The 22154-nt window shown below is 59.7% G+C and overlaps 2 protein-coding genes across 2 annotated transcripts; both read right to left on the bottom strand.

The window, feature by feature from the left end:
* Positions 1-499: 499 nt before the first annotated feature.
* Positions 500-13422, bottom strand: WDR90 (WD repeat domain 90). Its single transcript, XM_006873920.1, has 41 exons — positions 13413-13422; positions 12621-12712; positions 12349-12525; positions 12158-12266; positions 11896-12066; positions 11486-11600; positions 11318-11385; positions 10810-10934; positions 10310-10378; positions 9102-9212; positions 8863-9008; positions 8731-8788; positions 8082-8197; positions 7820-7966; positions 7410-7540; positions 7044-7160; positions 6596-6831; positions 6328-6467; positions 6091-6221; positions 5842-5972; positions 5452-5613; positions 5223-5351; positions 4968-5098; positions 4848-4888; positions 4590-4721; positions 4336-4512; positions 4030-4127; positions 3778-3880; positions 3558-3679; positions 3319-3478; positions 3042-3232; positions 2792-2960; positions 2598-2709; positions 2320-2491; positions 1889-2011; positions 1628-1802; positions 1398-1528; positions 1170-1307; positions 965-1084; positions 811-895; positions 500-705 (listed from the first exon to the last, which is right to left on the bottom strand). Exons 1-41 carry the CDS (start codon positions 13420-13422, stop codon positions 500-502), a joined length of 5277 nt encoding a protein of 1758 aa, XP_006873982.1.
* A 1295-nt stretch (positions 13423-14717) lies between these two features.
* On the bottom strand, positions 14718-18795 carry FAM195A (family with sequence similarity 195, member A). Its single transcript, XM_006873838.1, has 5 exons — positions 18736-18795; positions 18474-18603; positions 15220-15347; positions 14891-14992; positions 14718-14788 (listed from the first exon to the last, which is right to left on the bottom strand). The coding sequence occupies exons 1-5, from the start codon at positions 18785-18787 to the stop codon at positions 14718-14720; spliced, it is 483 nt and encodes a 160-aa protein (XP_006873900.1). The 5' UTR covers positions 18788-18795.
* Between the last annotated feature and the right edge of the window lie 3359 nt (positions 18796-22154).

Here is a 22154-nt window from a genome sequence, read left to right as displayed (position 1 = left end):
CTTCCCCAACCCAAACCCGGTATCAATCCTAGTTGGGACCCTGGCCCCGACCCGATCCCCGCCCCCGCGCCACTTCCGGCTTGCACAGCGCACTTCCGGTCCCCGGCACAGAAACTGCACCAGCGAGTCGGACGGGCCTGAGTGGCCAGAATGTACGGCATCGCCACCGCGCGGTGACGCCGAGCACTGCAGGCGCCAAGCTGGGATACTCCTCTCTGAGATGGATGGACTTGTCCCAGCACAGAGGGCACTTGGGGTGCAGTGGCCCTACTTGAGGGAGGGACGTCAGGTGAGGGCCATGCGTGGATTGAGCAGCCAACTGCAACACCATGTTTATTGAATCGTATAAGGTAGAAATGTTTAAACTCCAGGTGAGAAGCTCCCAGTATTTCAGTTCTCAGGTCCCAAAGTTCAGAGCAGCTGGTCTTGGTCACAGACATGGCCCTGAGTCTCCCCATGTACACGGCCACTTCACTGGTGACCCCAAGCCTCTGTTCTGTCACCGAGGAGACCCCACACAGGAATACGGGCACTGCGGCCTCTGGGCCTCAGCAGCCAAGACCTCCCACACCAGAATCGCGTTGTGAGCTGCTGTGAGGAGAAGCCGAGTGGATGGAGAGAACCGGCAGAGGTGCACCGTGTCATCGTGGCCAGCAAAGTCCTGTGCCAGGCCCGACTCACAGTCCAGCAGCCTCAGCAGATGCTCTGTGTGGACAGTATAGGCCTCAGTGCTGAGGCAGCTCCTAGGGCAGAAGGCTCCACCCCACCTCCACTCAGGGCACCCCTGAACCTCAAGGATACAGCACTCACCGGCGAAGCCAACAGCCACAAGGCGGGCTCCTGGGGACAGGCTCAGGGACACAGCAAAAAAGGGCAGCGGGATTGTCTCCACCACCTGTTGGCGATTACAGTCAACCCCAGTCCCTGCCCTGCACTGTCCAGCAGATGCTGGGCACGTACCAACCTGCTTCTGACGTAGGCTGTATAGAAGCAGCTCTTCCCTTGGGCCAAGGCCGGCACACACCAGCAGGTCACCGTCCCACGGACAGAAGGCTGCAAGGGTGGGCGGCGGGTGGCCCAGCCGCTACAGAATACATACACGGTGGTGGATGGAGTGGGCACCATCCCACCCTACCCCACCCGACCATGATGCCCACCACCCCTATTACCTGTGTGGGGGCTGCAAAGCTCAGCCAGTCCACCAGCTCACAACGGTCCTCCTGCCAGCCAGCTGCCCAAATGCTGACTCGCTGGTCCCCACTGGCAGCCAGCCACAGGTCTGCATCCAGCACCCCACAGTCTCCGTGCTAGAGAGGTGGGGGGCTGCTAGATGCCTCCTGCCCACAGCGCCTCCCACAGCACCTTCCTGCCCCACCCCCGCTCCCCGGCAGCTTCACCTCCTTGGATCTGCACTGGATGGTGGAGATGGGGGCCCCTTGGTGGTTTCTCAGCACACGAACGGTCAGTCCTGTTCGGGAGTGGCTCACGGCCACCAGCCCATCCTTGTCCCCAGAGAGGATGGTCTGACCTGGACCAGGAGGGGACACTTGGTCTCCCTACACACATCAGGCCCCACTTCCACCTGAACCAGGAAGTCTACAAGTCCTGACCCTCAGCCCACCCTCACCATCGGCTGTGAAGGCCACAGCAGTGGATGCAGATGAATGCGGGTGCATTTTAAGCTCCATCTCGGTTCGTGAGACGCTGAAGATTCGCACAGTTCCATCGCTGTAGCCGGCTACCAGCTGTTGTGGCCCCAGCTGTCCACAGGATGGCGAGCACCAAGCCAAGCAGAGACAACTCTGGAGATGTGTGAGGGAGGCATCAGTACCCACCTAGGCCCTAAGCAGGCAGCCTTCCACACCTGAGCCCTCGGGTCCCCACACACCTGGTTCAGCACCTGAAATTGGATCACTAGCTCCATGCTGGACAAGGACCACACGCGCACACTCCCGTCCTCACCACAGGTGGCACAGTGGGACTCATCAGGGCTGAAGGCCACCTCGTTCACCTGCGGACAAGGCCAGCTGAGGGCCACCACCTACCTACCTACCCCCAGTGTCCTGACGTGTCACAGCACAAACTGTCCCTCAGGTACAAAACCACCCCGACTAAACCCACAACTCGATAGTCTAGCAACAGAAGTTAAGACGGGCCAGACCACCCCCAGTGAGTCTCCTTTCAACTTGGTAATGGTGACTATGCCCCCCAATCCCTGTGTGCCAGAGGAGAGCAGATGTGTTGGGGCAAGCAGGGGATGGGCAGACTTGTGTGTGTGTGTGTGTGTGCGTGTGTGTGTGTGTAGGGAGGAGATCATACCTTGCTCCTGTGACCGCTGACTAGACGGTTGCTGGTACCCTGGGCCCAGCTGACGTACCAGAGTGTGCCCGCTGTGGTGCCTACAATGCCCATATCCACACGGTTGTCAAAGGCAGCGCTCACGATGGCCCCGTCCAGTACCAGCTCACGCTCTAGGATGACCGTCCTAGACCTGGGGCAGGCAGGCATGCAGGGGCAGCTGTGATCATGGCTGCCAGACATTCCCAGGGCCCAGCACCATGGGCATGTTCCCTCTTTGACCCTCCTGGGACTCGCACCTGGCCCCAGAGCCCTTCAGCCTCAGTTCAGGCACGGCCCCCACGGCCCACAAGCGAAGTCGTCGTGTGTTGCTGCCAGTGACCAGCCGTGCCCCGGGGCACACCAACACTCCTGGGGACAAGGGACAGTTAGCGCCTACCCTGATGCCCATGGGACCCTAACCCACCACCTGGCGTTGGGCTCTGGGACCCACCGATCTCGCCCTCATCGGCCTCCCAGACCAGGAAGCAGCGGCCAGAGCCAACGTCCCAGACGCACACCTGACCGGTGTTGGAGCCGCAATAGAGCAGAGGGGGCGCGCCAAAGCACAGTGCAGTCAGCTCACTGGCCCCCACCTCCGCAGGGACTGGCTCACGGTGCACCTGTGTGGGCAGGTGTGGTCAGCCACTGCCGGGCCCTGCCAGCCAGATCCCGCCCCCAGCCCCATGCCTGACACTGGGCACCTGGAGACGAATGTCTGCCCCATGCTGCTGCAGGAGCCAAAAGGTGACAGTACCGCGGCCCACACAGGCCAGCTCAGCGGCTTCCCAAGGACCGAACGCCACACCATGTACTGGCTCCCGGAGGCGGATGGACGACACAAGCTCGTAGGTGGCTGTGCTCCACACGGCCAGGGTGCAGTCTCTGTAGTCGCCTGTGGAGATGGGCAGGTGGGCAGCCATGTCAGCACCAAGGCAAGACCCTGGAGCCTGTCCCCAGGTCCACTCGGCCCCCACTGACCCAGTGTGACGAGGAGCCCATCATCCGGCGAGAAGACCATAGCCTGGACAGCAGAATCATGGTGAGAGAGGAGTCTGCAGCAGGTACCCGTGGACACATCCCAGATGCGGATCTGGCAACGGGCTGTCTCAGCGCCTCGGCCCGAGGCAGAGGCCAGTACCTGGTAGGGGCAGGCGTGGTCAGCGGGCAGGTAGGACTGGCAGCCCACCTGGCTGTCTGGGGCACTGGGTAGTGGGCACCTTAGCATCATGGCTGAGAGCCAGTGTGGACACCTCCTCGGGATGGCCAATCCAGTGCTGCTGGGAGCCAGAGTGTAGGTCCTCCACCACCACCAAACAGCCGCATGTGTAGGCGAAGAAGCCTGAAGGACAGAGGGCTGTTGGTGGCGTCGGCCCGGCAGGCCCGTCTCTGCCCTGGTGTGGACTGGCCTGAGGAGCAGTGGTGAGGGACTGGGCCCACCTGTGTCCGGCCTCCACACCATGTTGTCACGGCCATTCCCGTTATAGCCCACGACAGCCTTCAGGTACAGCTGCTCCATACCAGCCGCAGGGAAGAGGGTGCTCTGTGGAACAGGACTCCAGGCCATGGCATGTCCAGCATGGTCACCTTGACCCTTTCCAGCTCACACAGCCCCCGACTTGGGTCACGCCCCTCCTGTCCAGGAGTGATGTGCCCCTGGGTGTCTGTCCCCCCCGTGGCCCTGAGACCTACCTTGGAGAGCCAGGAGGCCTTGAAGCGAGCTACAAAGTGTTTGTAGGAATCGGGGCGGGGGGCAGAGGAGACAGAAGCACCCCTGGGTCTGTCAGCACCTGCTGGACAGAGGGAGGGCAGATCCACTCAAAGCCTCCATAGTCCCACAGGGAAGGACCCCAGGGAGCAGAGGACGCACCTGCTGACACCTGGTGCAGGTGGACAAGCTCTCCTTCCTGCTGGCCATACCCACGCCCACACCCGACCACTTCAGGCACTTGTGTCAGAAACTCACCACCCACCTTCTGCTGGCCCTCCAGAACTCACCAGGCTGGCTGTGGGGGCAGGTGGGTTCTCCATGCGCCCAAGGCCCCCCTGTTACCTTCTCTGACACAGCCCCTCTGGCTTTCTTCTCCACCCGTCCAAGAGGGCATGGGGCCTCAAAGGGCCCGGCGGAGGGACCCTCCTTGTTGGGTCCTTCCTCATCAGACATGGAGGACACCCCTGGGGAGGGGCAGAGTGGAGTCATAGTGGAGTCCACAGGCACCCCCCCACAGGCCATGGGGGCCCCTACCCCTTACCATCACTGCCCTCGGGAGTTGTGGCACTGATGGCCAACCGGGGCGGGGAGGCCTGGGATGGCACAGGGACCCAGCACCGGGGAAGCCCAGCGGCCCGGGAGCCCACGTCTTCCTGCTGGGCAGTGTCCAGTCCTAGCAGAGAGGAGTCCTGAGTGGGCAGTGCTCAGGGACATGGCAGGACCTGTGGGGAGCTAGGGGACTGATCAGGGCCGACAGGAAGGAACTGGAGCCGATATCCCCCTCGGACCAACCACTCACCTGCGTCCGAGGCTGGGTGGGGCCTGGCTGAGCCTGGGACTCTACAGCAGCAAAGAGAGAAATGCCAGGGGTCGAGATAGTACTGCGGCAGGTAGGCATGAAGAGCAGGGGGACACTTACCTGTGCTGGGGTGCCGTCTTGGGGGATGCCAGAATGTCCCAGAGGAAGACTGTGTCCCCCACGCTGAGGACCTGCTGCTGGTCAGGGGTGAAGGACACTCCCTGCACAGGCTCCGAGTGTCCGATGAACACCTAAGGGTGGGTACCACACAGGAGGGACTCTGAGACTCAGCCAGGTGGAGACCCAACCAGGGAAGCCCCAGGACCCCATAAAGAGACTCTCTGGAGTTCCCCCACCTTCCTGCCGGACACACACCTGGCAGCCGGGATGCACCTTTGTGGGTGACTTCCACACCTTGATGGCCCGATCACCAGCTGTCACCAGGAGGCGGGCATCCTCGCTAAGAGCCAGGGAGGAGCAGGCCATGGGGTGGACGCCAGACAGCTGGGGATGAGCACTCAAGTGGAGAAGGACTGACTGAGGACGGGGACCTGGGGGTTCAGTCTTCCTAGGGGAGTAAGGGCAACGGTGCCCTGGGGCTCACCTCCCGGATGGTGCGTCCTGACTGGGAATCCAGCACTAGGACTTTGGCGGAGGAGGTGGATACTAGAAGGTGGCCAGTGGGCAGGGGTCCGAAACAGATGGCCACAGCTGAGTCCTGGTGGCTGCCAGCTGGGTCCAGGACACGGATGTCTACCCGTAGTAGCTGGGCAGCAAGTGTGGGGGTCAGATCACATACCTGAGACTCCATCCCCAACCCTGTCCAGCCAGGCCTTGGGCATGTCTTCCCTGCCCCCCGAGACCCTCACATTCACATGGTTTAAAGGGAATCCTAGTAAGTGCCCCAAGGAGCTGCGTAGCCAAGGTAGGGTTCAGATGGGACTGACCTCCCGCCCCACTCTACCCCAGGAGACAGGAGGCCCTAGCTGCTGACCTCATCCAGGGAGGCTGTGCCCACTATGGTCACTGTGTGCTTGGAGGGACCCACGAAGGCCAGCAAACAGCTGTCCCTGCTGACCGCCAGGGCGTTGGGGTTGGGCCAGGTGTCCTGGCATACCATGTTTCCTGGGGTGGCATGGGGCACGGGGTCAGCTGGGGCATTCCTCCTCCGTGTTGTACAGTGTGCCTCCTAAAGACCCAGGAACATGGGAGGCCACACAGCCTAGGGAGCTGGGGACCTGACCTGCCACACGGAGGACGGAGCACCGGGGACCCACGCAGTCGTACTGGGCCAGGATGCCCTGAGAACAGGTGCTGAACAAGAAGCTGCCGTCGGGGGTGACAGCCAGGCTCGTCACGGCTCCCCGGTGTCGTCTGTACCACACGGACCAGGTTAGGGGCTTGGAGCAATGTCAGGATTCCCGTGACAGCCCCTCTCCACTTAATACCCCACGCCCCAGAACCCCCAAAACATGTGCACCTGTGTTCTATTAGTGCATCTGCAGCCGCCAGGCTGAAGGACCGCACAGCACCGCTACAGAAACCACAGAACAGAGTCTGCTGTGTTGGGTGGAAGGTCACCGCACATGGGGCTTCAACAGGAGACGTGAGGTCATATAGCTGGAGGCAGACAGGCCAAGTGAAGGGCAGGGCTTGTAGGTGAGGGTGGAACTTACAGGGGAGAAGTAGGGCTGGACCCTGTCCACGTCAGGCTGAGCACCCCCTCCTACCTCCCACCAGGCCCCCACCTGCTGCAGGGTCTCCAGGTCCCAGATGCAGACGCTGTTGTCCCTGGCGACTGTGGCAAGCTGTCTTCGGCCGGGAGCCGTGGCACAGGCCAGCACAGAGGCAGCGTGTGAGCGGACCAGCACGCTGTACTCACGGGACACCACATCCAGGAAGCCCAGGTGGCCCGTGGAGGTGGTGGACAGTACACGCAGGCCATCAGGGCTAAACCGGACCGAGCTGATTGGGCCCTCATGCTCTGTGGGCAGGAGGGGCAGGTGACCACCAGGCAGATGTAAGCCAGGGAGGATGGAGGCCCCTGCCAATCATCACCCTCCAACCCCCACTCAGCAAGGGTAAGGTGCAGGACTGAGCCCTGCCTGTCTGGCCCCACACAGCAATCCCACGCCTGACCCTGACCCGAAGACAGTCTCCAGCACACACAGGTCCGAGGTGGTCCTGGGACCTCACCTGCTTCCAGGAGGACGGCAGAGAAATCCAGGGGCCAGAGACGCAGATAACAGTCCTCCGAACCAACAGCGCACAAGGCTGGGGAGACACTAAGGCTGCTGATGGTCACACCAGGGCCTACAGACGGCAGAGGTATCAGGGGCACGCAGCCAGTGGCCACACTGGGCGATGCCAAATTGAGAAGGGCCGCCAGGGCAGGTAAAACATCAGCTGACTCTCGGGGCACTGTTACTGGGCTAAAAAGAAGCTCCTTACCTTGACCAAAGGGGGAGGGAGGGAGGGGGCTGAGATGACACCAACAGTTACTTCACAAGATGACATTCACTGACTCCCAGCTTTCCAACCAGGGCATGGGTGCCCACCTACCTGAAGTGAAGGTGGCCTTCTGTGGGTGGGGGCCACCAGGGGGCTTCACGGGCAGCAGGCGGCGGGCGTGCCGCACGACCATGTGCTGGATATCGACCTCCAGTATGTGGCCGCTCCGGCTACTCACATAGCTGCTCACAGAGGACAGGCAAAGGGCTCAAAGGAAAAAGCAGGGCTCACAGGGGTTAAAGGGGCGGGGTGCACTGGGAACTACACAGGGAAGGGGCGGGGCGCACTGGGAACTACACAGGGAAGGGGCGGGTCTCAGAGAGGGCAGGGAGCACAGGGAAGGGGCAGGGTGCACTGGGAAGGGGTGGGGCGCACTGGGAGCTACATAGGGAAGGGCAGGGAGTCCCAGGGACAGATGGGCTTGCTGTACGGCCCACTGTCCACGGCAGATGCAGGCTTACAGCGTATGTGGCCCATCCTGACCCTGACTGAAGGTGAGGTCAGTGAAGTACAGCGCATGGTACTCCCCCAGGTCCACAGGGCAAGAACGCAGGGCCCCTCCGCGGAGCCGCCACAGCCGCACACTTTTCCGCCCACAAGAAGCCATCCTGGGGGTGGGGGGGGCGGGCGCCACGAAGGTAAGTTCCCCTAGGGCATGTTCACGATGGAACCCTACCTCACTACTAGCGGTATGCAATGTAGTATAGGAGGAAGCCACATCACCTGGTGTCATCAGGGGCAACCGCCCAGGACTGGATGTCCGCGTCTGTGTGCACCTTTGCAATGACGTCCACCCTGCCCTGGACGCCCACCCGTCTCGTGCCCCAGGCCACCACCATCTGCAAAGGAGCCCGCGTGAGCACCAGTGGGGCCCAGCCCAGCTCCAGACCGACAACCCTGGTGCTCCACCAAGCCCAATCCCCGAGACAGCTGTGAAGGGAGGCCCAGCTTCTCAGACGACCCCCTGCAGCTTGGATGTAGAGCTCCTGGGCATGAGCAGGCCACCCCAGGGGAGCCGGGCAAGATTCCTGGATTTCTACAAGGTACATGCAGTGGGGATCCCAGTATTGTGCCACATATGGAACAGGCTGCATGTCCCCTTGGCTTCGGCTACTGAAACTGCCCTAGTGATTGATGCCCTCAGAGCAAGGAGCGAAACCCAGGGTGCTTCCTAGCACCTGTGTTCATGGCAGGATGGGCTGGCTGTGCCCACACAAGGGATGAGGGGGTGGGGGTACTGCTCTAAACTGGGATTTTAAAATTAAGAACACAAAGGCCTTTAGCAAGCAGAAACAGGCAAGGCCAGACATTTAGTAAACAGGCCAAGTCCCAATGTCCCCCAGCTCTGGGCAGCCATCTGCATCCCCCCTACCATCCTTCCGTGGCTGTCCTTGCCGATGCCGCAGAGAACCGCCCCGCTGCCAGAGAAGCTGTAGGGAGGGCAGGAGCACTCAGCACTGTGTGCTCCAGGCTGCCCCTCACCCCACATTAAGGCCCCACCCACCTGAGGGAGCAAATGGTGTGGGCCGGGCTCCTGAACATGGACAGACAGCCTCCTGTCTGGAAGTCCCAGAGCCACAGCATGCTCTGAGGCTGCACCTGAGCCGAGGCCAGCAGGGAGCTGCTCCCATCCAGCGCTAGGGCAGAGACCTAAGGAGGCAGTGGCTTCAGGAAGGGTCCCCAGCAGGGGCAGTGCCCAGGGCTCCCAGGCCCCACCCAGCCCCCAGCAGGATTGGCACATACCTTGTCTGTGTGGCCCAGGAAGAAGCGCTGCTGGCCTGTGTCAATCTGCAGGACAATGATGACCGCGTGGCAGGGGTACACGACAGCAGCCCCGTCCTTGGTCCACAGGGCCTGGTAACAGTTAAGGTCCCTCCTGATTACTGGGTCAAACTTGTGTCCCCTGCCCCCGCACACACACACACACACACACACACACACACACACACACTGGGGTGCACGGGTCAACCACACAGTTAAAACACAAATGTATAAAGATGTATACAACTATATGCACAAAGTGACTATTTACACACATGTACACACAAACATACATGTAGCACACATGAATGTGCACTGTCTGTATACAGAGGCTCATGCACGTGTACAGGCATGTATCCACACACATATGTACACTGGCATGTATGCATGGCATGCACACACTCGTGTACATGCACGCACACAGGGACATATGCACCCATGCACATGTCTACAGATGTGTATTCACATACACACATGCACTGGTGTGTGTGCACACTCATGTACATGTACCTACACACGTCCATAGACATGTGTATCTACACACACATAGGTACACACACGTGTGCACGTAGTGTGCATGTGCACATGCATGTGCACACACATGCACAGATGCATCATGTGTGCACATGAACATTACAGTGCACAAGTGTGTATACAGAGCAGGTGTGCACATGTATGCATACACATACATGCACATGTTTACACTGTGTCTGCATACACACATGTGCTCACACGTGTGCACATATGTGCAGGTACAAGCACATGCCCACAGTCGCTTCTAAGTTCAGCCTCCACATCAGAAAACTCTTGAGGTTCAGGTAGCAAAAGCCCATAGAGCTCGCCCACTGATGAAGCCTGTGCCCCGAGGCCAAGAAGGACTTGACACCTTCTCTGAGACCACTCTGCCACATGACACGTGTGAAATAGGCGCATTAAAAATGGAAGTGTTAGTCCCAGGAGCTCCAGGGGACCTGAATTAGCACATTAGCTAGGCAAACCTCCATGAGCATCTGCCAAGTGAAAGAACAATTTTGATGACTCTGCAAGCCAGCATGGCTGAGACCCCGAGCTGTGTGCATGGGCATGGTTGGGTGGATAGAGCCATCTGAAGACCTCAGAAAGCCACCAGGGCCTGCAAGGGGTGAGGAGAACCCAACACCCTTGGGCTCTGCAGCCCATGAATACCTTACCCATGTGGTGCTGTAGCCCCCGAAGCCAATGACCCCCTTGAGCCGCAGAACCGGATCTGGGAGGAAGCTCTGGGAGACGCAGATTCCTGTAAGAACCCATCAGGACACAGCCATCCCCCCGCCCCCCGCAACAGAGTGACCGCTAAGCACAGGGGGACCCCAGCCTGGGGCAGGGACCCTGGGGTCAACCCCTACAGACGATGGGCTGGGAGTGGGACACAGAGCCCATCCTTACTCTTGGATGAGAGGAATTCTTGTTCTGAGCTGTTTCTGGTCTATTCTGCTTGCTGCAGGCAGCCTGGACAGGAAGAGGTGGTAGAGGCCTCTTGGCTCCTCAGGCCACTGCCATTTGGGGTGATCCCAAGTGACTATGACGCCAACACTCCTCACTTAAAGCAGCTACCGCAGGCCCAATGCTAGTCCCCCTGGCCAAGTGCTGCCCACAGCTCATGAGGCCCCACCACACTGGACACCCCAGCCTTCCTGAAATGGGTACTCACTTCCTGAGAGCAAACATCCTCCAGGACCAAAGGCGCCAAAGCTGGTAGGTGGGCAAACACGTGGACACCATCACCGGCCCCCACCTGGGCCAACGTGTCTGGGTGCTCGCAGGACAGGCTGACCTCTGGGACGGGCAGGGGAAGTGAGGGGACCTGGAGGGACTGCAAGGATAGGGCCTGTTAGCTCCCTGGTGCCCTGTGCCCGGCGCGGCCCGGCCCAGTCCAGAGGGTGCAGGGTACTCACAGCTGTGGGGCTGGAGGTCTGGACCATGGCAGACACACCGTTCTGTAAGGCTCTGCAGTCTCTGCCTGCTCTGCGAAGAAACTGCGGCCCAGACCCCAGAAGACCTGTAGCAGGGGCAAGACCCCCAAGGGAGGAAACAGCTGTACTGTACCCATGGCTCAGTGAGCCCCGCCCCCACCCCAACTCAGAGTCACCTAGAGGCCCCTGTGCTCGTCCTGCTGCGTCCCTCTCCCCCAGCTCCATTCCTGTGGAGCCCAGGCCCACCTGCCTCAGGAGGGGTGCAATTCTTCAGGCCCAGCTCCCTCGGCACTCCTGGGCTATTGCTCGGAAACCTTGGCAGGGAAGATGGAAAGTCAGCGCCCACCCGGGGCGAGAGGACCGTGCTCCTCCCAGGGTCCCTCGCAAGGCTCCCAGGACAGCAGAGGTGCTCACCGGATGTGGACATAATGGTCATGCCAGCTCTCCCCCTTGGGCACTGGGAACACCATTTCTCGGGGCATGGGAGTGATGGCCAGCTTGTCCCGCCGGGCTCCTGTCAAGGTCACAGCTACCAGGGGCGGGGGGTGCTTCAGATCAGGGGAAGGCCTCCCATCACCCCCTCCCAGCCCAGCGAAACTTAATCAAGGTGCTAACCGACACCCAGGGGATGTCCCAGGAGCCAGGAACTGATGCACATGTTTACACGCCAGCCACAAATGTGAAATAGGAGTGGGGTCGGGTCACATGTGGCAAACCATCAAACATGGCAGCTTCTGACCTTGCGGCTGGAACTCAGAGGCAGCCCAACTTTTGCCTGGCCCGCCAGGGGTGAGGGGAACGGATGGAGAGCGGGCGGCTCTTACCGGGGTCGAAACACAGATCACTGGTATACAGGTTCCGGACCAGCAGACTGGCACACAGTCGGACACTCTTGAGGTGCCGAAAGCGCCGGTTCAAGTAGACAAACAGGATTCCCTGAAGGTCTAGTTGCAAACAAGTCCATCGGGTGCCAGGGGTTGCTGTGTCTGCCAGGTCTGTGGAATAGTGCCACATCAGGGTCCCCTCCCCTCCCTAAGCCACACAGCTCCCGTGCCCTTTCCAGACCCTTGCTTGTCTCAGCATCACCTGGTACAGCCACTCGGCCCTCACAGATGAAAGGAAACTGAAGCCACGTTGCTGTGGACCTGAACTCCTTGAAGAGGTTGGAGAAGGACACTCGGATGACCTGGCTGTCCTGAGGGAGGGCAAGGCATGGTCATGAGATGAGGGACAAGAAGCCTGCGGGGGCCCTCACACTGCCCTGAGTAGGGCCGCACCTCCGTGGACACGTCCAGATGGATGACAAAGTGCTTCGTGGGCAGTGGTCGGAAAAGCACATACAGATACCGCCCAGTCAGCCCCAGGGACTGGGTGCTGCTTTTCGGGAGTTGGATGTAGTTGGCAGCAGACACGGATCCCCGGATACGGTACACAGTGCTCTTCAGGATCTTGTCCTGGAGGGACACAAGGAACCATGCTCATGAGACCCTCAGGTGGCATGGGACGGGACGTGTCCCAGTGGAAGGAGAAAGGACCGATGCTCACACACCATCACTGCGGTCACATCGCCCTCCTTGGCCGACCGCTTCCATTCATCCACCTTGAAGTGTCTGAAGACGTTGAGGAACGGTTGCTGCCACACTGGGGGGTGGCAGGGAGCAGAGGTCTGGCAGGGCACTAGGCATGGGGAACCACAACCTACAGCGAGACTTGGGCTGGGGGCCTCGTGGACACGTGGATCCTGGGCTGGGAGAACACAGAAGTGCCTTGGGGACCCAAAATTCCACAGTGGGTCCTGGGCAGGGGGAAAGGGGCAATGGGGGGTGGGGGGGGTCTGCTGACCCTTTCACCCAGTGTAAACACAATAATGGAGTCCTGGTGAGATGCTGTAGGATGAACACGGAACAGCAAGGTCGGTTTGAAGCACAAGGGCAGTGGTTCAAACTCACTATATACAGTACAGAGTCTCTGTGAGTCAGAACCCACTCAACCGGGCACTTAACGCAGACAGAGTACCAGGGAGGTTCAGATACGGCACAGCAGGAACTCAGCCTGCAGCCTTGGGAGGTTGAAAAAAAGCTCCCAGAGGTCACTCGCCCAGCGCTGGCCAAGGTGGGGCTCCTGAGGCCGCCCTCCACCACTGCCGCTCACCGGGATCCAGGTTCCTGTCCGCTCGGCTCCTGCCCACCCCGCCACCTCTAGGGTCGCCGGGGACCGGCCACGCCACTCGGACTGCTGGCCTGGGATCTCGGAACGACTGGCCTGACCCCTGTGCTCGATCAGCCAGCAGCTACGTCGCGCGACCCCGGCCCGGCCCCGCCCGGACACCCAGCGCGGATACCTCGAGCCATGTCGCCGCAGCTCAAGCTTCCCGCCTCAGCCTCCGCACGCCCCACGCAGGGCACGCAGCGAGACGCCCCGCAATGGCGCCTAGCAACGGCCGCCTGGCAACGGCGCCGCACCACTTCCGCTGTAATGGCGGCGCCCAGGGCCCACGTGACCGCGCCGCGCCGCGCCGAGCCGTGACCTAAGCTGTGCTGCCTGCGGGAGAGTCGTCTTAAGGGACCTGCCAACCAGCTTGTTGTTAAGTGCCGTCGAGTCGGTTCCGACCCATAGCGACCCTGAACAGGGTTTCCGAGGCTGTAAATCTTTACGGGAGCAGAAAGCCTCATCTTTCTCCCGCAGAACAGCTGGTGGTTTCGAACTGCTGACCTTGAGGTTCGCAATTTAAAGTTAGGATCCTCTCAGGGCGAGTCGTGACCCGAACCCCCCGCCAGCCAAGAGAGTAGGGCTGTACCCCTACCTTTTGAGGGCCCCCAGGGCCCCAAGACTCCTGTCCTGCCTACTCCAACCACTTACTCCACAGTTAGGAATGAGACCCACCCCCAACTCGAGTGAGTGGGGCTGAACCTAGCCCCCTTCCAAAGGCCTATCCACACACACCCCCACTACCCAACAGGTGTGCACAGGTACCTGGGAGGGTCTCCAGCCTGAAACCCATGTACAACTTCCCCTGTGCCACCCCCCCAAAACCTGAGGGACGTCTTCGCTCAGTGTCTAGCAGTCAGGTATCCCAAACCCGGTCCTAATCCCTGGGGGCTAGATACCCCAGTAAAAGGCTGGTTGTATAATGTCGCCCACCCTGCCTGAGAGTGACAGGCCCAAGGCCAACGGGAGAGGAATAGGGTGGTCAGTTGGCACTTTGAAGTGGCCCCTCTGTGGGCAGCTGGGGCAAAGCTGAAGGCAGAGCGTGGCAAAGCTGCCACCTCAGCAGGCCCAGGGGTGCCACCGACAGGGCGAGGGAAAGCTGACCCCAGCCCCTACTCCACAGACACCAAATAAAAGCCACTTGGAACAATTTCTTCACTTTATTATCCTGGAGTTCCTGGGCTGACACAGCAAAGAACTGAGGTCAGCAGACAAGGTCAGCCCCTGCACCTGGCCAGGTGGGACAGTCAGGCCCAGGAAACAAAAGGTGCAAAAGTCCAAATGCTGGCACTTCAGGTGTGGCTCGCATCCAACTTGGCCCAGTGAAGCGAAGCCTGCTGCCATGTGTGGATGGGGGCAGCATGGTCTTCTTCTGGCTATGGGTCCATCAGGGGACGAGCAAGGTCCAGTGCAGGCAATGCATCTCCTGAGGCAGTGTCTAGGAGCAGTTGGTGATTCGAGCCAGGAACTGCTGTGCCCACCACTCGTCCAGGTCAATGGGCACGAAATCTGGGGGGAGCAGAGAGCTGGGCAGTGATGCTGCCTCCCCAGGCCAAAACTGACCCTCAATGCTGGCCGAAATCCCTGGACCCTGGGACAGAGGGCACTCACTCTGCAGGCGGGGGTTAGGGCTCCTCTCCTCGTACTGTACAGGCCTCATTCCACTCTCACCAGCTGGGACGCTGTCCAGCTGCTGCTCCACCTGCTGCCAGGCTGTGGGGAGGGAGTGGTCAGGCAGACCAGACCCTTTCCACCCCCCCACTCCCACCCCAAGGCCTGGTGGCTACCCTGGACTTCTGCCTGCCTTGGGGAATGGGCAGCCAGCCCAGTGGTCACAGGGCCAGCTGGCTAGCAGCAGGGGAGAAGCCTAGCTCTCTGGCCACCAGGAGTCAGGTTGCAGTGGGGAGAGGACCAGGTGGCCAAGTCACGGCCCCCTCTACCTTCGGACACAAAGCGGACGTTCTCCTCATGGGCCAGTGTGTAGGTCTCCTGGGGCCCTTCGAGGGATGGGGACGTGGCAGGGGGCCGCCGGCCATTCACCCGGTTGAACACCAGCCTGGGCCCTGAGCTGTGTGTGGGGAGAAGGTTGGTGTCAGGCCCCCAGGCTGGTACTGCTTGGTAGAGTTTCCAGTAGCTTCCTGCCACACCCTCAGCCCAGAGTCCAGCTCCGGGCACTTGTCTGTAGCCTGGGGCTAGGCGGACCTCCTGAAGTCAACCTCCTGAAGCCACAGTTCAGCTCACAGCCTTGCAGTACTTGGTCCCCTGCCAGCCCTGCTCAGGCCCCAGCCTAGCCCACAGCTCCTGGTTCCTGGTTCCTAGCACACAAACAGGCCTCTGATGGCCCAGAAGTCTCTTGGGGCCCACAAGACCACCTGCCGTCCACCCAGCTGACTCCTGAGCACAACCTCCTTTCCGTTCCTTTACCCCACCCTCAAGGCCATTCTCCATCCAGTTCTCCACAGGAGAGAAATTCAAAGACGCCTGCAGCATGGTAAGGAGGACCCCAGACAAGGTTCTTTCTTCAGCTCACCCCCAGGTCCCATGGAGATGAGTACCAAACAGCACCCCGATGGATGCTGGCACGGGTTAGCCGGAGATAAGGCAAGGGATGGAAATGCTCAGGGAGCTCAAGTGAGGAGATAGCCCTGAGGTGCTGGGCACACTACATCCAGGCCAAAGAGCCTTCCCGGCCAGCCGGGGCCGGGAGCGGAGGCCTGGCCAGCCGGCAGGATCCAAGCACAACTGCACAGGAAGCCCAGGACAGAGGGGCCATGGAGGGAGCGGGCGCACCTACAGCAGGAGGCGGGAGTGGGGCTCCAGGGCTGCGCACGCTCCGCCAGGCCCTCGAGGTCCCCGGCCGGCCGGCTCGCTTTCCTGGGTTCAGGTCCCCCATCGCTGGGCGACTGCAAACCGCTCTGGGTTCCTCCTCAGCTGAGAGGGACACTAAAACAGAGAGGAGCATCTTGAGGTGCCCCAGGGCCAGCAGGGGTCTGATATACAAGGGCTCCTCCCAGCACCAGGTCCCTCAGGCGCACACTGCAGACCCAGGGTGGCTCCCTGTCTTATCTTCTGTACAAAATGAAGGGCGGGAAGATCTGAACCAGCCCCGCAAGAACACAAACTTGGGGAAGACTAAGAACAAAAAAAAAAAAAGCCAAGGGCTGTGAGCTGGGGGCTGCAGAGGCCAAGAAGGGGCCCCAACAAGTAGGTGCTGTACCTGCCTCATCCTGCCCACCTCACTGCCCCAGGCCTTGGTGATGTAAGGCTGCTCTGCGCTCTGTAGGTGAAAGGGCGCAAGTGTGTACCTAGTGAGGCATGGACCTAGGGAGCCATCCAGGTCCCTGAGTAGGATGACTTGGGTATCCTCTCATATAATTCCTTCAACACCCCTCCCAGGTGAAGCACTCACCCACCTGTCAGAACAGCAGTCTGGGCTCCAAAGGGACAGGGCATGTCCCAACCTGCCTCCCAGACCATGCGCCCAGGCCTGAGTGCCTTTGTGGCCATCTCCTGCCAGGTCCCCCACATTGGGTGACACCTCTCTTTCTCACACTCTCGGGTGAGGAGAGTGCTTCCTCAGTTTAGCCAGTCAGAAATGAACAAGGACTACACAAGGCGAGGGAGCAGAAGACACAGGAGAAACCAGTTCAAGGGAACCAAGGTAAATCCTGTTAGTTGGACCTAGAGAGCATTGCAGTCATTGGAGTGGAACAAAGGATACGGTTTGTTGAATGTAAAACTGAAGGTCTGCTCTGTAGACCTTTACTCAATTCACAACAAAAAATGCTGAGGGCAATGGGTAATAATAGAGGAGGGGCTGACAAGCAGTCTGCACCCTGTCCGGGCTCCAACCCTGGTCCAGCCCAGCTCCATGTCCCACATGGTCCAGGGAGCCTGTTCCCTGACCTGTCCCTGAACAATGGGACCAGAGAGGGAAGCAAAGCTGGTTTCCCAGGTAAGGGGTGGAGGGGTGGTCACTGTGGCTCACTTGGTCTAAAGAACAGACCCCAGCTTTCCTCATGAGTTTGAGTCCCTTGGCTAAATGACCAAGTGCCATAGGTGCCCTGTGCCTCAGAGTCCTCACCAGGAAGGTTAGAGTGGCTGCAAACACCGGCAGGTAAGCACAGCTTGCCCGCAGGGATCTCCCTGGTCCTCCCTCCTGGGTCACTCGGCTTCCTTTGCTCTGGTCTTATTAGAATCTAGCCCCTGATGTCAATGTGTGCCCCCCACCCAGCAAGGAGTCCCTGAGGGCATAGAGGCTGACAGACCCATGGAGCCACCCTCATCTTGGCCTGTTTTATTTCTAGCCAGTAACTGAGGCAGGTGTGGAGCTGCATGCAGGACAATGCACTGGCCTGCAAGGTCGGCAGTTCAAACCCACCAATCGCTTCTCGGAAGCCGTACACAGGGTTGTTATTAGTCGGAACTGACTAGACAGAACTTAACACAACAACAACTAAGGCAGACAAATCCTCTGAGCTCTGGGTGCCCAAGGTGGGCGTAGCTGAGACTAGAGTCCTGTGGAGTTGGTCCTGGAGGCTGTCTGGCTGGCTGTAGCCCTCCCACATGCTACCAGTATTATGCACCTGCACGTGGCTTGTGAGCCCAGATGTCCGCAGACCCAGGAAATGTGCAGAAAGAAAGCCCAGGGAGGAAAAGGTTCAGCCAGCCCAGGTCCCGGTGACCAGGAGGCCAAACTGGTTGGGTGTGAACTTTCTGGGCTCTCAGGTTATGTGGGGTGAAGGGCCAGGAGAACGGCAGTTGGCAGCCTGTGGAACCACGTGCACCTCTCCCCTCAGCCGTCGTCAAGGGCAGGCTGGCAGCTTGGGCAGAACCGGAGACCTTGAGAAAAAGCACCTTGGGCAAGAACCTTGGTCAGCGCTTCTCTAACCCTGGCTTCCGGGCTCCATAGGGGTACAAGGTCGACCGAGGAGTGTCCGGGCCAGCTCTCTCCTGTCACTGCAACGCCAGAGCCGGTGGATTGTCTTCCAGTGGGAACCGAGGGGGTCCAGTTGAGCAGCCCGGTGGGGACCAGGACGGGGGCGTGGCCGGCGCGCCCCGCCCCTCCGCGTTCCCGCACGCCACAAGCCATGTGGCAAGGTCTCCGGTAACCTTTCCCCCAAGGTCACCCTCTCGGCCATATGGCGGGGGAGGGGACGCCGAACTCAGCGGACCAGGACGGCGCGCGTCTCACCTCGACAGGGGCCAGGGTCCGGGCGGCTGCGCGAAGGGCTGAGCCCGCGGAGGCGGCGGCGTTGGCGGCGCGGGCTGCCGGCATTTCAAGAGCTCGCCGACCCTGCTCTCCACTTGCTGCTGCGGGGGGCCTGAGGGTACAGCGTGCGCGTCAGGAGCCAGTGGACACGGGTCCCCAGGGCGCGGAGCCCTGGTGATCACTGCGTCCGGGACGCCTGGGGCGAGTGAACCCCACGGCCGCTGACCGCCCAGCCTGTACGCACCTGTGCGGCGCTGCGCGACGAGCTTGCTGGGTCCCTTGGTGATAGTGTACATGGTGCGCCGGGCTCCTGTGCTGAGGGGCCGCGCCCCCAGGTCGCCCACGCGTTCTCTGGGACTGTCGCCGGGTTAGCAGTCCGCGGGACCCGCGCCAGACTCCGGCGCCCTCCTTGGGGCAGGCAGCTCCTGGAGGGCGCGGCCGGCGCGGCCCCTTTAACGGATAGTCGGGCTAGGGGGTGGGGGGTAGGCGGGCCCGTTACCCGCCCCCGGTCCTTAAAGGGCCCGCTTTGGTTCGGGCCGGCCGGGCAGGCGCTCGGTCGGGAGCGAGTTACGTGGTGCCAGCAACGTCTCACACAGCATGCGGTGCAATGTCAAAGCAGACAGAAGGCCCTGTGGCCTTCCACGAGCGGTGGTGGACGGGCGCCTGGAAAACTTACCCTGACTTGGATGCATGTGGCCGCAGCGTCGTGGCCTGGGGGCCAGGTGAGCTTGTGCAGCTCAGACTGTGGGCGGGGCTCCGCGTACGGGGAGGCCACGGTGACTGGCCGGCGTTCTGACGCCCTTGTGTTTGGAGGAGCCTGGCTAAGATGCCTGGATCTAGCTGAATCTTAGGACCAAGGAAAAGAAAAGGGTGAGAAGCTGGGAGGAGCTGGGCGTGGCCACTTACTGATCCCAGGTCTGCTGTGTGTGTGGGGGGGGGGGGGGGGCTTCTGGGCGGCAGATAAGAAGGCGAGGCACCCTGCATCCAGGGGGCCATGGTAGCTGAGTTTCAGGTCTTCATCTGTGATATGTGACAAAGAACACAGGACTGTCTGGGAGGCAGAGGAGGAGCGAAGAGGCTGGGAGTGCCCCCTGCCACTGGCCAGTTCAACCCCTCCAAGCCAGGGCTGCTCAGACACCAGGGTCTCCATATGGCTGTGCCCAATATGGGCAGGAGGGAGTACAGTGGCCACTGGACACCAGGTACCAGTGGAAGCAGGCCCTGGGCAGGCTGACCTGCGGGCACCCCCATGTCCTTCGTTTGTTTGAATCCAGCCCCTCAGTTATAATGAAGACATCCCCACCCAGAAACCAAACATGGAGTCCCTTTACTCAACTAGCAAATATTAAAGGAGGCTGATTTCTGTCCGTGCCAGGGCATGAGAGTATTCACCTGCATTCCAGACCTGCTGCCGTGACGGGGGTCCCAGAGCACTTGGGGGGCAGGCAGCCAGGGGAGCATAGGCCTCATAATGGTGGCAGGAGTGGGTCTTTTGGGGATCAAGAGAGGGGTATGAGGAGGGTGACCAGCATGTAGTCCCCCTTCCGCCCCCAGTGTGTTTCTATGTGGGGAGGACCCCGTGGGTTCTCAAGGACCCTTTGGGAAGCGATGGCACTTCTTCCCAAGAGTGAAGGGATATTCCCCCTCACTGTGCCCCCAAACCAGGCCTCCTGGCCCTTTGTCTTGTCCTAATAAGACAAAGGTGTCCCCCCCCACAGCCGCCACCTCTGCAGAAAGACCAGTAGGAAAAGCCAAGAACTGTGACCTATGACCTTGGGACCAGCTGGTGCCCCCCACTCCAAAGGACCCCTCACTGGCCAGGCTAATCCACTTTGACGTCACTGTCACTAGTCAGTGTCTTCCAAGGCTGGCTGTGTCCGGGTCATCTGCTTAGCATGTCCTTGTGGCCTTGAACAGGCAGTCCCCTGCCCAATCACTCACTGTCACCAAGGAGGCAGGGACCAGCGGGACTATACCTGCTCCTCATGGGAGACCATGTCATCTGGGGGGACAGGGTAGGGATGGGGTGCCACGAGGCCGCAGCCTGAGGGTGAGTGGGCACAAAGGAATGGGCCCGAACAAACTGGAAGCATGGGTTAAAGCCTAGCGCTGCGCTTCTGCTGTGCCGAGGGCGCACACCAGCTATGCCCCACCGGGCCTGTCTGAGGCCCTGAGACCAGAGGTTGAGTTCAGAAGCCCTTGAAGGACCCGATAAGGGGGCATCAGGCATGGAGTTGTCCTGAAGGACCACAGAGGAAAGTGACAGGGCACGCTGGTGTGGGGCAGCAGGGACCAGAGGGGAGGGCACCCAGGAAGCCGAGGGTGACACTAGGGACAGTGAGTGGGGACAGGCCACCCATGGCTCTGCCCTTCAGCCCCATGGACGTTGGGTAATCCTGACCATGATGGCATCTTTCCTGCAAGGTTAAGTGACTAGCAACACCCTCTTTCATTGGAGAGGTTGTGAGTTCAGGCCCAGTCCTTGGTCTCAGCAGCTCGGGGCAGCTATAAAGGGTACTTCTGCAGGGCTCAGCAAAGCTCTTTTTCTCAGGGACCCCAATCCTCTTAATAAAGCACTCCTGTTCTCTTGGGAAAGCCTCTAAATATGACATGAAGATTTAAAAGACAACACACAACTTTATTGTGACCTGGGTGAAGGTTTACAGAGCAGATCAGTTTTCCATTCAATGATTCCTGCACAGTTTGTCTCACATCATTGATTGTAACCCCCACCATGGAACATCACTCATCCCACTTCCTCCTTGTGTTTCTGTTTCCCTTTCTCCTCCTTTCCTAATTTTCCCTTCTGTTCTTTGTTCTTGGGCAAATTCTGCCCTTTTGATGTCCAGTGGTTGATTTTCTAAGGGGTGCCTACCTCTTCTCCCCTTATGGTGGTGGTGTGTTGTGGAGTCGGTTCAGACTCACAGTGACCCTAGATAGTGTTTCTCCTGCGGAGTGGCTGGTAGAGTCCTCATATTCCCCTTATAGTCCACTGTTTGGCTGAAAATTGAGCCATGCGGGGGGAAGTTCAGTTCCAGAGCTGACAAGTGACTAAGGGTTGTGGTCTTGTATTGCCATCGGACTCTATCTACCTAGTAAACCTTGTCTTTCTTTCTTTAAATGATTTTTAAGTTCATTTCACATCCCCCACCCCCCACTGTATCCAGGACCTTCTAATGTGATTCCTTTCAGTGGTTGGTAGTGGTAATTGGATGCCATTTAGTTCTTCATGATATTAAGGTTTTATTTAAACAAAGAAGTCATGGACCCAGGGTAGCTAGTTGGACTTGGGAACCGGCTTCTGTGAGACCCAAGGCTTTCTTACTGCCAATAAGGGGTGACTAGTAACCCATTTGCACTACAAGGTCGGCGGTTCAAACTCACCAGCTGCTTCCTGGAAACCCTATACAGGGTCATTATGGGCCGGAATCGACTTGAAGGCATTCAACAAGAAAAACAGTAACCCCAGCCCTCGGTGTGGATGACATCTCAGTGTAAAGAAAACAAAAATCCTCACCACTGGACCAATAACAACTTTCTTATCAATGAAGAAAAGATTGAAGTTGTCAAGGACTTCATTCTTCTTTGATCAACTATCAACACTCATAAAAGCAGCAGTCAAGAAATCAGACGACGTATTGCATTAGGCAAATCTGCTGCACA

Source organism: Chrysochloris asiatica, unplaced genomic scaffold, assembly GCF_000296735.1.
Source record: "Chrysochloris asiatica unplaced genomic scaffold, ChrAsi1.0 scaffold00257, whole genome shotgun sequence".
Lineage (NCBI taxonomy): Eukaryota > Metazoa > Chordata > Mammalia > Afrosoricida > Chrysochloridae > Chrysochloris > Chrysochloris asiatica.
Note: the sequence above shows the minus strand (reverse complement) of the source record. Positions and strands in the feature narration are given on the sequence as shown.

What these genes read in the sequence shown, in the direction of transcription:
- WDR90 (XM_006873920.1), bottom strand. An exon ending in GGGGCTACAGCACCACATGG is followed by an intron (nt 9,213 to 10,309) that starts GTAAGGTATTCA and finishes AACTGTTACCAG; the next exon opens with GCCCTGTGGACCAAGGACGG. An exon ending in GTTGCCCCTGATGACACCAG is followed by an intron (nt 7,967 to 8,081) that starts GTGATGTGGCTT and finishes CCCCACCCCCAG; the next exon opens with GATGGCTTCTTGTGGGCGGA.
- FAM195A (XM_006873838.1), bottom strand. Translation starts at nt 18,787, where the DNA reads ATGTACACTATCACCAAGGGACCCAGCAAGCTCGTCGCGCAGCGCCGC. An exon ending in CGTCCGCTTTGTGTCCGAAG is followed by an intron (nt 14,993 to 15,219) that starts GTAGAGGGGGCC and finishes CCCTCCCCACAG; the next exon opens with CCTGGCAGCAGGTGGAGCAG. An exon ending in CCCTAACCCCCGCCTGCAGA is followed by an intron (nt 14,789 to 14,890) that starts GTGAGTGCCCTC and finishes TGCTCCCCCCAG; the next exon opens with ATTTCGTGCCCATTGACCTG.